At 39.2% G+C, this 13588-nt stretch overlaps 1 protein-coding gene across 1 annotated transcript in view; it reads right to left on the bottom strand.

Moving 5' to 3' along the window:
* Window positions 1–8792: 8792 nt before the first annotated feature.
* Window positions 8793–13588, bottom strand: part of FRK (fyn related Src family tyrosine kinase) — a 101945-nt gene continuing 97149 nt past the window's right edge. The window contains exons 6-8 of the mRNA XM_019967178.2: window positions 12949–13130; window positions 11112–11277; window positions 8793–10732 (exon numbers count right to left, since the gene is read on the bottom strand). Of these exons, the coding sequence (XP_019822737.1) occupies window positions 10524–10732; window positions 11112–11277; window positions 12949–13130 (557 nt within the window). The 3' untranslated portion in view covers window positions 8793–10523. The remainder of the gene's footprint in view (window positions 10733–11111; window positions 11278–12948; window positions 13131–13588) is intronic.

The following is a 13588-nucleotide window of genomic DNA, read 5'->3' as shown; positions in this document are numbered from 1 at the left end:
TCCTGTTTCTCCAGCAAGAACACACTTCCTCAGGAGGGCCAAGTTGCTAAAAGCTAGTGGAAAACTTTCACTTTCCAAAGTCTTTGACCTGTCATTAACATTTGATACAAATGTCTGCTCCTTAATTGTTAGCTTCTGTGATAACACTCCTGATTTTTCACCACTTTTCTGGCTTCTTCTTTTCCACCCAAATTTAAATGTCCACCTCCCCAGGGAAAAGCGCTGATCCCTTTTTGGCCCTTATTCTCCACCCTCTCCTTCAGTGGCCCCCTTTTCTCATGTGATTTTCTTATGCCAACTCCTCCGAATTTACACTTCACACGTCACTTCTGAACTCCAGGTGCAAATATTCAACTCCTTAATTAACATTTCAAGTTGGATGTTTTATGATGACCAGTCAGCTAATTAGCTCCTATGATCATTGTCTCCCCTACTTGCTTCTTTTCTGTTATGTCATATCTAGTTTCTCCTAGAGGACAGGTCCTCCTTGATACCTAAGTATTCCTCATTCACAGAAACAAACAGTACCATTGCTTCTACCTCCAGAGTCTCATGTGGGTTTGTTTGTTTTCTCTGTCTCCTGCCATCCACTCACTTGACCCATTATCACTGCTCCCCCAATCAGTCCTCCTAAATTGTCTCCCCATATCCATTCTCCATAGATTAGTGAAAAGAATATTTTAAAAGTTCAAATTTGATTATGCTATCAATTTAAAGGCTATCAATGTCTGTCCATTACTAACCTGGACTACACAGCCTCCCACAATTGGGGCAGGACTGGCCTTGCCAGCCCTAATTTGTGCCTCTCCCCCTCACTCCACACACTCCTAGAAGTCCTGCCAAACAACTTTCTCTTACATCTCATAGGTACTCCTAGCTATAAAAAGAGGATAAGAAATGTGATCTTTTAGCTGGGATCCAAGAACACAGATTCTGTTGTTAAGGGGCAAGGAGAGAATGAACAGTGGATAGCAGATTGGAGACAATAATTTAATTCTTAGGGACATAGGAGAAAGTAAGATTGCTTATAGGTTTATGGGTTAAGGTTCACATGAACTGGACATGGAACAACAGACTGGTTCCAAATAGAACAAGGAGTACGTCAAGGCTGTATATTGTCACCCTGCTTATTTAACTTATACGCAGAGTACATCATGAGAAACGCTGGGCTGGAAGAAGCACAAGCTGGAATCATGATTGCCGGGAGAAACATCAATCACCTCAGATATGCAGATGACACCAGCCTTATGGCAGAAAGTGAAGAGGAACTCAAAAGCCTATTGATGAAAGTGAAAGAGGAGAGTGAAAAAGTTGGCTTAAAGCTCAACATTCAGAAAACTAGGATCATGGCATCTGGTCCCATCACTTCATGGGAAATAGATGGGGAAACAGTGGAAACAATGTCAGACTTTATTTTTCTGGGCTCCAAAATCACTGCAGATGGTGATTGCAGCCACGAAATTAAAAGACGCTTACTCCTTGGAAGGAAAGTTATGACCAACCTAGATAGCATATTGAAAAACAGAGACATTACTTTGCCAACAAAGGTCTGTCTAGTCAAGGCTATGGTTTTTCCAGTGGTCATGTATGGATATGAGAGTTGGACTGTGAAGAAAGCTGAGTGCCGAAGAATTGATGCTTTTGAACTGTGGTGTTGGAGAAGACTCTTGAGAGTCCCTTGGACTGCAAGGAGATCCAACCAGTCCATTCTGAAGGAGATCAGTCCTGGGTGTTCTTTGGAAGGAATGATGCTAAAGCTGAAACTCCAGTACTTTGGCCACCTCATGCGAAGAGTTGACTCATTGGAAAAGACTCTGATGCTGGGAGGGATTGGGGGCAGGAGGAGAAGGGGACGACAGAGGATGAGATGGCTGGATGGCATCACTGACTCAATGTACATGAGTTTGGGCAAACTCTGGGAGTTGGTGATGGACAGGGAGGCCTGGCGTGCTGAGATTCACGGGGTCGCAAAGAGTCGGACACGACTGAGCAACTGAACTGAACTGAACTGAATCTGCCTCTCCCAATAGATCATAAACTTAGGAAAGCAAGGTCTATTTCTCTCATGTTCACAATTTTATCCAAGCATTTTGCTCACTATCTGCTACTCACAGGCAATCAATATATATTTGCTTAACAAATGAATAAAATAATTAAGGAAAAATAATGGGTAAATGAGTATACATGACCTTCCACCACTCAACATCCTTTAAATATTACTTGACATTTTAATGTGGTATGCTAGTGTTAGTGCTATTTACTAACACTAATATAAGTATTTCTGGCACCCTGTCACTGGGCACATGGTAGGATTACACATACAGTGCTCCTTGTGTCTGGGTGAAGTCATGTCACTATGGCCAATGAATTGCAAGCCAAGGATTTAATTGCCAACACGGGACCTACCAATACTGTCATTCCCACTGCCACAGCTACAAACTACATAAGAGCTGGTAGTTTTTCCATTTGCTTGGGTTTCTGAGAAAGGTGGCATAAAGCAGCTAGCCTGCTATAAATATGTGGCATAAAAAAAGACCATATTCCCAAGGTTCACAGATGTACTTTACCCATCACACAAATATAAATTCTTTTACTATAATCAACTGAGGAAATATTTTACTTGCTATGAAATAAATTAGTGAATTCACAACCAACTTGAACTCTGAAACAGCAAAATCAACTTTAAAAGTCAAGTTAAAATCCTTAATTTTAAATAACTAGCATAATAAACAAATCCAGTACGAATGAAGATAGAACACTTAGGGTAAAATATATTTTTAAGAAAACCCTTTGCTTTAGTATTTTGAAGAACACAATTAATTTTTTTAATTTAATACTTGCACATGTATGCATCTGAATGCAGAGTTCCAAAGACTAGTAAGGAGAGATAAGATAGCCTTCCTAAGTGAACAGTGCAAAGAAATAAAGGAAAACAATAGAATGGGAAAGACTAGAGATCTCTTCAAGAAAATTAGAGATATCAAGGGAACATTTCATGCAAAGACAGGCACAATAAACCACAGAAAAGATATGGACCTAACAGAAGCAGAAGATATTAAGAAGAGGTGGCAAGAATGCACAGAAGAGCTATACAAAAAAGATCTCAATGGCCCATATAACCATGATGGTGTGATCATTCACCTAGAACCAGACATCCTGGATTGTGAATTCAAATGGGCCTTAGGAAGCATCACTACAAACAAAGCTAGTGGAGGTTATAGAATTCCAGCTGAACTATTTCAAATCATAAAAGATGATGCTGTTAAAGTGCTGTACTCAATATGCCAGCAAATTCAGAAAACTCCAGCCAAAGGACTAGAAAAGGTCAGTTCTCAATCCAATCCCAAACAAGGGCAATACCAAAAAATGTTCAAACTACTGCACAATTGCATTCATTTAACATGCTAACAAGGTAGTGCTCAAAATCCTCCAAGCTAGACTTTAATAGTACATGAACAGAGAACTTCCAGATGTTCAAGCTGTATTTAGAAAAGACAGACGAACCAGAGACCAAATTGCCAACATCCATGGGGTCATAGAAAAAACTAGAGAATTCCAGAAAAACATCTACTTCTGCTTCATTGACTACACTAAAGCCTTTGACTGTGTGGATTACAATGAACTGTGGAAAATTCTTAAAAAGATGGGAATATCAGACCACCTTATCTGCCTCCTGAGAATCTAGTATACAAGTCAAGAAGCAACAGTTAGAACTGAACACAGAGCAATGGATTCATTAAAAATTGGGAAAGGAGTGTGTCAAGGCTGTATATTGTCACCCTGTTTATTTAATTTATATGCAGAGAACATCATGTGAAATGCCAGACTGGATGAATCACAAGCTGGAATCAACACTGCCGGGAGAAATATCGATAACCTCAGATATGCAGATGACACCATCCTTATGGCAGAAAGTGAAGAGGACTAAGAGAACCTCTTGATAAAGGTGAAAGGAGAGTGAAAAAGCTGGCTTAAAACAACATTCAGAAAACTAAAATTATGGCATCTGGTCCCATCACTTCATGGCAAATAGATGGGGAAACAATAGAAACAGTGAGAGACTTTATTTTCTTGGGCTCCAAAATCACTGCAGATGGTTACTGCAGCCATGAAATTAAAAGATACTTGCTCCTTGGAAGAAAGCTATGACAAACATATTAAGACAGCGTATTAAAAAGCAGAGACATTACTTTGCCAACAAAAGTCCATCTAGTCAAAGCTATGGTTTTTCCAGTAGTCATGTATGGATGTGAGAGTTGGACCATAAAGAAGGCTGAGCACTGAAGAATTGATCCTTTGGAACTGTAGTGTTGGAGAAGACTCTTAAGAGTCCATTAGACAGTGAGGAGATCAAAGCAGTTAATCCTAAAGGAAATCAGTCCTGAATATTCATTGGAAGGACCGAAGCTCCAATACTTTGGCCACCTGATTCGAAGAGCTGGTTCATTGGAAAAGACCCTGATGCTGGGAAAGATAGAAGGCAGGAGGAGAAGGGGATGACATAGGATGTCACGGTTGGACGGCATCACTCACTCAGTGGACAGGAGTTTGAGCAAGCTCTGGGAGATGGTGAAGGACAGGGAAACCTGGTGTGCTGCAGTTCATGGGGTCGCAAAGAATCAGACACCACTGAGCGACTGAACAGCAAGTAATAGCTTTATAACAAGTGGTACAATTAAAAGAGGTATTTTTTAACCTTTTATTACACAGATAAGTTACAGAGATGTGTAATATATTCACAAGTAATTGTACAACATAAATATTATTAAAGGGTACACTATAGAAATACACATTTTTAGAGAAAAAAATCTCACTGAGATACCTTTAAAATATACTAACCTGGCTAATCTGCTTTGCTTCCCACTTTCTGAATCTATAATTAAATGTAGATTTTGAAAAACGACTGAAAGCTAAGATATATTTTATTCTGCAATTGTGTGGACCATAAAAATTAAATCTAATTTGGCTAATATCAACCAACTTTTTCCTTTACAATTAGTACAATTAAAGCCTCTATTCTAAAATTTCAATAAATTATTACTAGACGATGTTTAGATCCTTCCAAACCAAGCAATTTTAGTTGTTTTTAACCACTTCACCCTAACATACAATTCCATGATTCCTATGTTATTTGATTTGAATCTCCTGCATAGCAATACATATAACTAGATGGTTAAGGCATGTTCAAGATTTGCTACCCTTTTCTGGAAGAGTTGACTACTTTCTACGAGGATGAAAAAGATGTTACACTGAAGTCTGTTGCTTTAGACGACTAATAGATTAACTACCCAAGCAAGAAAAGTAAAAGGAAATAATTGGGTGTCTCTTTCCTTATGACTTAATCTTATAACTCCTATATAGATAGTATCACCTGAGTGCAGACTGAAGCTAAACTAGTTAAAGTTCTGAGATTCAACATTTGTACATTATTTTTATTCTCCAGCTCATTTCTAAATGTCATAAATAATCTAAGAGTTTTACCATCAGTTCCTTAATATAAAAAAAGCAAATCTGAAGGTGTTTAATAGGGCAATGTAGGCAGTAAAAGGATGATACAGTGAAAATTAAAATATTTCTGGGGTCATGGATTTAAAAGATTTCTAAGTATTCTCCATCAAACCTCCCACCTTTTTTCTTTTAGCCCATTCCATGGAATTTGGGGATTATGTTGAAGACTGTAGACCAAAACTCTGTAATGAGCCAGGAAATACAAAAACTGAATATTTCCAGATGAACTCACTGGCAATTCCACTCCCCATGTATAAAAGCCTCATTTGCTTTTTTTTTTTTTTAAGTGGCCTTTCACACAATCTGAATAAGTATCCAAATTATCGCCATTGTAGTTCACATATCTTTGTGAAGAGTCCTGAAAAGTCACCAGAAAACACACTACCAACCAGACCATTTGGACCAGAAACCACATGCTCGAGTTCACGAAAAACAGGATTGCAGATTGGGCATATGCTTGGCAAAGCTACGTATCACCAGCTGAGCCTTGCTTCCTCTAGGAAACACCAGCTGGGTGACAGCCGGCATCCTTCCAAGGGCAGCGGTTCCCATTGGGCCACCAGAGAATGGAAAGAGCTTGGGCCCCTATAGTTCAGTCATCCGTGCAGGCAACATGCGGACGCACATTGTGAGCAAAATACGCGAGCTGATGTGGCCGGCCTGATATTTCCCCATGGCTTGTTCTTTGGTGTCCTTTAAGACGACCCGTTGCGCAGCCCAGTTTGCAGATTTCTGGTCACTTAGATTTATGCCTCTTTTGACCTTAGACAACATAAAGCTATTTCCTTCATAACCTTCTTAAGAGAGGCTTATTGGAATTTTGAGGGTTTTTTCTGTTTTAAAAATCCTTAGATTTTTGTCAACAGAGATTTGAAATACCACATGAAATTATGTACTCACATCCCTCACCACCACCTCCAAATAACTGAATTACATAAATAAAACATTACATAGAAAATGCTTTGCTTCAATTTATGGGAGGTAAATTTAACAAGAGCTGGCTCATTGTAGGAGAATTCAACTTATCTTTACCTGATCCTTTTATTTTATACAGGGAAAGAACTTTATATCAGTTTAAAAATCTATTCCTGCTTCTCATAACTGAATCTATTATTTTTCTCCATGATCCATCAGGTAAAAACAAGAATAATAGATTGGTTTGACAGAAACTTGAACATAAATGTCTCCAAGAATCAAATGTGTTAAGTCAAAGGGTTTCAGGTAGTATAAAAACAAGAAAGGATAACCTTCTTTTTACATTTCAAAATCAGACCTTACGAAAAAATTTATTGTTATTAGCTACTACAAAAAGAAAATGATATAGTAGTTGAATTTTCAAAATGAAATGGGAATATTTTAATTCATTTCTGTATATGTTCAATCAGGATTGAACTCCTAGAAATAAGCTCAAAGAAAATGAGCTATTTTCTTTTAATTTCTAATAACTTGTTATTTATAATTTGCTCTTTGCATTAGACTCTTTGACTTTAAGTAACTGAAGTTGCCTTCAGTTCAGTTCAGTTCAGTCGCTCAGTCGTGTCCGACTCTTTGCGACCCCATGAATCACTGCACGCCAGGCCTCCCTGTCCATCACTAACTCCCAGAGTTCACCCAGACTCACATCCATCGAGTCAGTGATGCCATCCAGCCATCTCATCCTCTGTCATCCCCTTCTCCTCCTGCCCCCAATCCCTCCCAGCATCAGGGTCTTTTCCAATGAGTCAACTCTTCACATGAGGTGGCCAAAGTACTGGAGTTTCTGCTTTAGCATCATTCCTTCCAAAGAAATCCCAGGGCTGATCTCCTTCAGAATGGACTGGCTGGATCTCCTTGCAGTCCAAGGGACTCTCAAGAGTCTTCTCCAACACCACAGTTCAAAAGCATCAATTCTTCAGCACTCAGCCTTCTTCACAGTCCAACTATTACATCCATACATGACCACAGGAAAAACCATAGCCTTGACTAGACGAACCTTTGTTGGCAAAGTAATGTCTCTGCTTTTGAATATACATAGTCAAATAATTAGAAAGATTAGTGTTGACCTTCCCTTACAAATATTTGCTATTCAATAATCCTTGTGGCTCAAACCTTAAAGAATCTGCCTGCAATGTGGAAGACCAGGGTTCAACCCCTGAGTCGGGAAAATCCCCTGAAGAAGGGCATGGCAACCCACTCCAGTATTCTTTCATGGAGAATTCTACAGACAGAGGAGCCTGGCAGGCTACAGTCCATGGGATTGCAAAGAGTCAGACACCAATGAGCAACTAACACACACATACTCACACACACACACATAAAGGAACCAAATGACTCTATAATTGTTAGCTCCACATGGCCCATTTTAGTTTCAAAAAGTTTAAGTGTATATACACACACACTATTATATGTATATTGCATAGCTACTTTATTCTAGGGGACTTTCTTCTTAACGGACACCTACCCAGGCTTCTCTAATTTTATTCAGATAAGCCAGCCTCCCAGCCTATCTCCAGAAAAGGTACCCATATTCCCAGCTTCAGTGGCAGAACATATTCTGAAAAAAAAAGCAAAAGTGTTAGTCGCTCAGTTGTGTCTGACTCTTTGTGACCCCATGGACTTTAGCCCACCAGGCTCCTCTGTCCATGAAATTCTCCAGGCAAGAATACTGGAGTCGATAGCCATTTCCTTCTCCAGGGGATCTTCCTGACCCAGGGATTGAACCCAGATCTCCTGCACTGGCAGGTGGATTCTTTACCATCTGAACCACCAGGGAAGCCTAGAACTTATTCTAAGTCAGCACAAAACAGTCTATTATTGGTCTAGGGCTGGGCATATGACCCCAACTTGCCTTAAAAGAAAAAGAATGATTTTTATACAAGCTGAAAATGCAAAGACAGAGACTTCCCATTTTTCTTGCTGGATGGAGAAAAGGCAAGCCCAGTTGGCTCTGATGGCCGTCTATGATCATAGGAATGAGAACAATGCTGATGGCAGAGGGAAGGTTGGGAAAGGACTTCAATCTTTGTTAACACCATTGATGGGATTCCCAGGTGGCCACTGGTAAAGAATCCACCTGCCAGTGCAGGAGCTGCAGGTTGGATCTCTGGGTCGGGAAGATGCCCCAGAGAAGGAAATGGCAACCCACTCCAGTGCTCTTGCCAGGGAAATCCCATAGACAGAGGAGACTAGCAGGCTACAGTCCATGGGGCTTCAAAAGAGTTGGACAACAAGAGCATCACTGAATTGCTAATGGTATTGTTCATGAAACCCTGTCTCCTTTGTTAAATAACAAAAATGCAACTGAGTAAATTTAAAGATCAAATTGGCTTTATTCAGTGATTCTTGAATCAAGACCACATCTCATTTAACAAACAGAAAACAGGTAGGCCATGCCATAGAAAAGGAAGGACTTTTAAAAACAGAAAAGAGGGTGGGCAAAGGAAGTTATTAGCCAAGAATGCATTGTTTTGGACAAGGTTGTCCTCCTAAGTGGGATGGAAGGGGTCTATCAGGAAGATTACCTCCCTCGTGCTGGCCCAGTGATTCCAGGTTGACTGGTTGGTTAAAGGTTACATTCTTGGGAGAGGCTGAAACTGCAATTAGGTTAAGTGTTAAGTCTAGGTTTGCTGACATGGGGCTTAGCACGAGTGACTCCCTATCCGGGGCCTGTTATCTCCTTTTTAACCACTTCTGTCTTCCAATTAGAGAGTTACAGATTTACTTAGTGCTTAATCTACTTTGTGTTGGGGCTTCTGTAACTGCTTAGAAATGCTCTTCCTTCCCTTTAAAGAAAGAAGAGAGAATATACTCAAAATATTCTCAATGTATTCAAAATTTTCTTATTGTTTCATTCATATTGCTTTACATTAGATCTTTAAATATATATTTTTATTTGAAACCTTCTTTGAGGACTCTCTACACTTACCTAATGAGGCACAAAACTTGATAAACCAACTGCTTAAAAGAAAAAAGATTCTTGCAAAGGTTAATTAAAACTTAAGATGAGTAAAAAATCCTTTTGGCCTAACCAGACAAAAAATACAGTTTTAAAACCAAGGTTATGAAACCTTATTATTCCTGATTCATACTCTCTAGATCTGAAGCAGAATTTGACCTGTTTTGTAGTCAGTTTGAAAATCTGGCCTATATACCAAAGGTACATTTTTTTTAATTATTCAGAAATCCTAGGTCATAAAACAATCCTACTGATCTCCTCTCATTTTCCTGAACTATCTTGATACTTATTTCTCAGATCTTGCAGGCTATTACATGTTTCTTGCATATTTCCATAGATAATAAGTCATCAGCTTTGCAATCTGATTCTTAACATTAAGAGACTAAAACTAATGTAGATGAATCTCAGATGACACACATCGAGGTATAGAAAAATTCCATCATTTCCTTCTACAAAATGAGGGAGATTTTAATTCTTTTTCTCAACAGCTGCTTCATTTTTTTATGCATAGAAAAAAATATGTGCAATTACTCCAAGTACAATCAAGTCATTTAACATGGCTTTGCCATCATTGTAGTTACAGGATATTTTAAATGAGAAAAAAAAAATCTCAAAGCACAGGTCCTGCTGTGCAGCAAAGCAATCAAATTCCTTCATAACAACAGTCTGATGGGATTCAGCAATCCAAGGAATAATGAATAACCACTTTAATCAGTAAACAGGAAAATGCTACAACAGTCACTGAGTAAAAATTGACTATCATCTCTTGATCCTCTTGATCGGCATTTCAAACAATAAATAGAAATGTATGTCTCTTTTAAAAAGAAAAATAACTCTGTTTAGTACGTTTGATTTGGCCAGGCAGTGGGGAGATGATATTTCATCTTAGACTGTCCTTCAGTATTGCCCAGTTGGTAAAATGCACATTTAATCTTTTTTATATCATATGGCCAAATTTACCTTATCACTTGAATATGTGAAGAGAAATTCATTTTTACAGTTGGTTAATATGATTGTATTGCTGAACTGATTATTCGGTTTTATTGCTGCTTCATTATTTGTTCTTCCTCCTCAGTGTTCCTCATAGAAAGTTATTTGTATCCGAATATGAAGACTCTGTTACAAAATAATCCTCAAATTTCCAGTGCAGTGTTTCAAATGTTGGCCGGTCCTTAGGCTCTGCATTCCAGCACTCCAACATGATATTGTAGAATTGCAATGGACAGTTAGATGGTTGAGGGAGTCTATAGTTTTGACCCAACATCTGGATTACCTGAGCACCTGTCATACCTAAAACATATACAATGGAACCAACAAAAAACAAATTGAAAATCAGAGCCTTAAATCCACAGATAGTGATACCCTAGAGGACAAAGCAAATTGACTTCCTCGGAGAAACTGTGAAGTCCACCATTCTCTTCCCAGGCTGTCAAGACTAAATCCTGCAGCAAGTACTGTCTATAAGACTGCAAATCAAGAGCAAAGGATAAGGAGGCAATAAAGCACCTCATTAATGCAAATCATTATCATCAAATTTTATCTATTATGCTCCCACAGGCGCATGGTGTGGTCAGCCTCATAACTCTGCCCTCTAAGTCTGGGCAAAGCAGTTAAAGTCACACCTAAGTAAGTGACCTACAGCAGAAAGGCCCACTTTAGAATTACTCACCACTATAAGGCATTTTGCCATAAGTAATGATTTCATAAAGAAGGATTCCAAATGACCACACATCGGACTTAATGCTGAATTTATTAGTACGAATGGCTTCAGGCGCAGTCCACTTCACCGGCAGCTTTATTTCATGTTTAGATTCATAGATGTCTTCATTCTCTACCTGTTAATGCATTAAGGAATCAAGCCAAGTTAAAGTGGTATTTTTTTTGGCCACCCTCATTCGTCTGTAATCTACTTCTCATTAAAATATAGAGGGAAAAGATTCAAAATGAGTTTAGTTCAAGTGATAAGTACAGCAGCAAATTAGTCATTAATGAAACATTATTTGAGAGCCTGAAGTGAAAGTGTTAGTGACTCAGTCCTATCTGACTCTTTGTAGTGCCCTGGCTCCTCTGTCCATGAAATTCTCCAGGCAAGAATACTGGAGTGGGTAGCGATTCCTTTATCCAGGAGGTCTTCCTGACCCAGGGATCAAATCTCCATCTCTTGCGTTGCAGTCAGATTCTTTACCATCTGAGCCACCAAGGAAGCCCTATTTGAGAGCCTGTGTATGCGTGCTAAGTTGCTTCAGTCATGCCTGACTTGCAGTTGGCTGGACTGTAGCCCACCAGGCTCCTCTGTCCATGGGATTCTCCAGCAAATAACACTGGAGTGCGTTGCCATGCCCTCCTCCAGGGGATCTTCCCAACCCAGCGATGGAAACCAAGACTCCTGTGGCCCCTGCATTGCAGGTGGGTTCTTGATTGCTGAGCCACTGGGGAAGCCCTTTGAGATCCTACTATGTGCTAAAAGTAGTACTGGAAGGAGCATTATATTACATATGGGAAATTCGTCTGTGATGACACGGGTTTTATACCTGGTCTTTAACAAACTAAAAAAAGTGAAAACAAAGCCTTTTTTTTTTTTTTTTACTGCTGGTATTGAAGAGCCACTGACTTTGAGAATTACCATATAACCATTTTCTAATACTGAAATGTAGGATCCAAATGATTTAAATTACTATATCAACTCACTGGGGATCTAATTAATTTACAAAGAGGAAAGACAACTTCATAAAATCAAAAGAGAATCATATACTTGTGTTTCATGCTCCACACTCATATTTTAGGATATAATGCAGAAATAAATATTTAAATTCAGAGAAAAACAGCTAATACTACACTTTCCATATCAGTGTCTTCTGGCCTGATGTCACAAAATTGAGGGAGGTAGGGGAAGGCAGTATTTTAAAAACCAATGATTGCTGTAGAGTTCTGGCAGCATGCATATTAGTCTGGCACAAAGTGAACAGCAATACATACAGTGGCTATACAAAGTGTGCTGCTTATAAATAAACAAAGGCAGACAGAGGCTATCGTTGTTTAGTCGCTAAGTCACGTCCAACTCTTCTGAGATCCCATGGATTGTAGCCCACCAAGCGCTCTGTCCATGGGATTTTCCAGGCAAGAATAGTGAAGTGGCTTGCCATTTCCTTCTCCAGAGGATCTTCTCGACCCAGGGATTGAGCCCACCTCTCCTGCATTGCAGGCAGAGTCTTTACCACTGAGCTACCAGAGACTGATATGAAAATAACTGATCATTAATTCAACCACAAACTTAATTACATACTTTCCCATGTGGTTGGTCATTGTTTTCTCTGTTTCTTTCAAATTGATGAAGAAACAGAAATAGAAGGTAGTTTTGTCTGTAGGGCCTTGGTATCCTGACAGGATCTATGGACCACAGGACTCTCAGAAATATTGTGGAAGAAAACCAGCAGGAATACTACTAGTCTCCTGGCCTGTGCGCCTTTTGACTCATCACCAACTAATTAAAACAAAGCCAAATCCACCTTAAAAACTCTGGCAAGTCCAAAATCTGCCACTTTGTAGATATTATGTTCCCCAACAAGGACATTTCTGGCAGCCAAATCTCTATGAATATAGTTCTGGGATTCCAAATAGGCCATTCCAGAGGCAACCTGGGCTGCCATGTCTACCTGCTGCGTCAGATGGATTTTTGATCCAGCATCATCTAGGCAAAAAGAGAAAATAAGAGGTTCAATTTGGAGAATATTTGAAATATTGAAGCAAATTCTAAGAATTCTGATGACTGAGCTCTCAGTGGGATTAAGTGCCATAGCACTGATCTGTTGAGAAAATAAATATAATCAGTACAAACCATCCTATTTGCTGTGAAGGGTTAATGAGGCAGCAATTTTCAGAGTTCAAACACATTTCAAAGCTGAGTCCCTCCCTTCCCTAAATGAACATTACTGAGAGAAAGGAGCAAAAGTACCACATTATCCAAACACAGCTATAAATATCTGAAGGAGTCCAGCTATTGCCATTTTGAATACCACATGTCACTGACTCATCTCTTCCTGGAAATTAATTGGTTGCCTCTGGATTTCTTTCATTGTATAGTTTGCTTTAGTCTTTGAACCTAAAAATAATGCTAATTTGCATGGTTGAGCCAATGAAAAGGTCTCA

Source organism: Bos indicus, chromosome 9 (assembly GCF_029378745.1).
Source record: "Bos indicus isolate NIAB-ARS_2022 breed Sahiwal x Tharparkar chromosome 9, NIAB-ARS_B.indTharparkar_mat_pri_1.0, whole genome shotgun sequence".
NCBI lineage: Eukaryota > Metazoa > Chordata > Mammalia > Artiodactyla > Bovidae > Bos > Bos indicus.
Note: the sequence above shows the minus strand (reverse complement) of the source record. Positions and strands in the feature narration are given on the sequence as shown.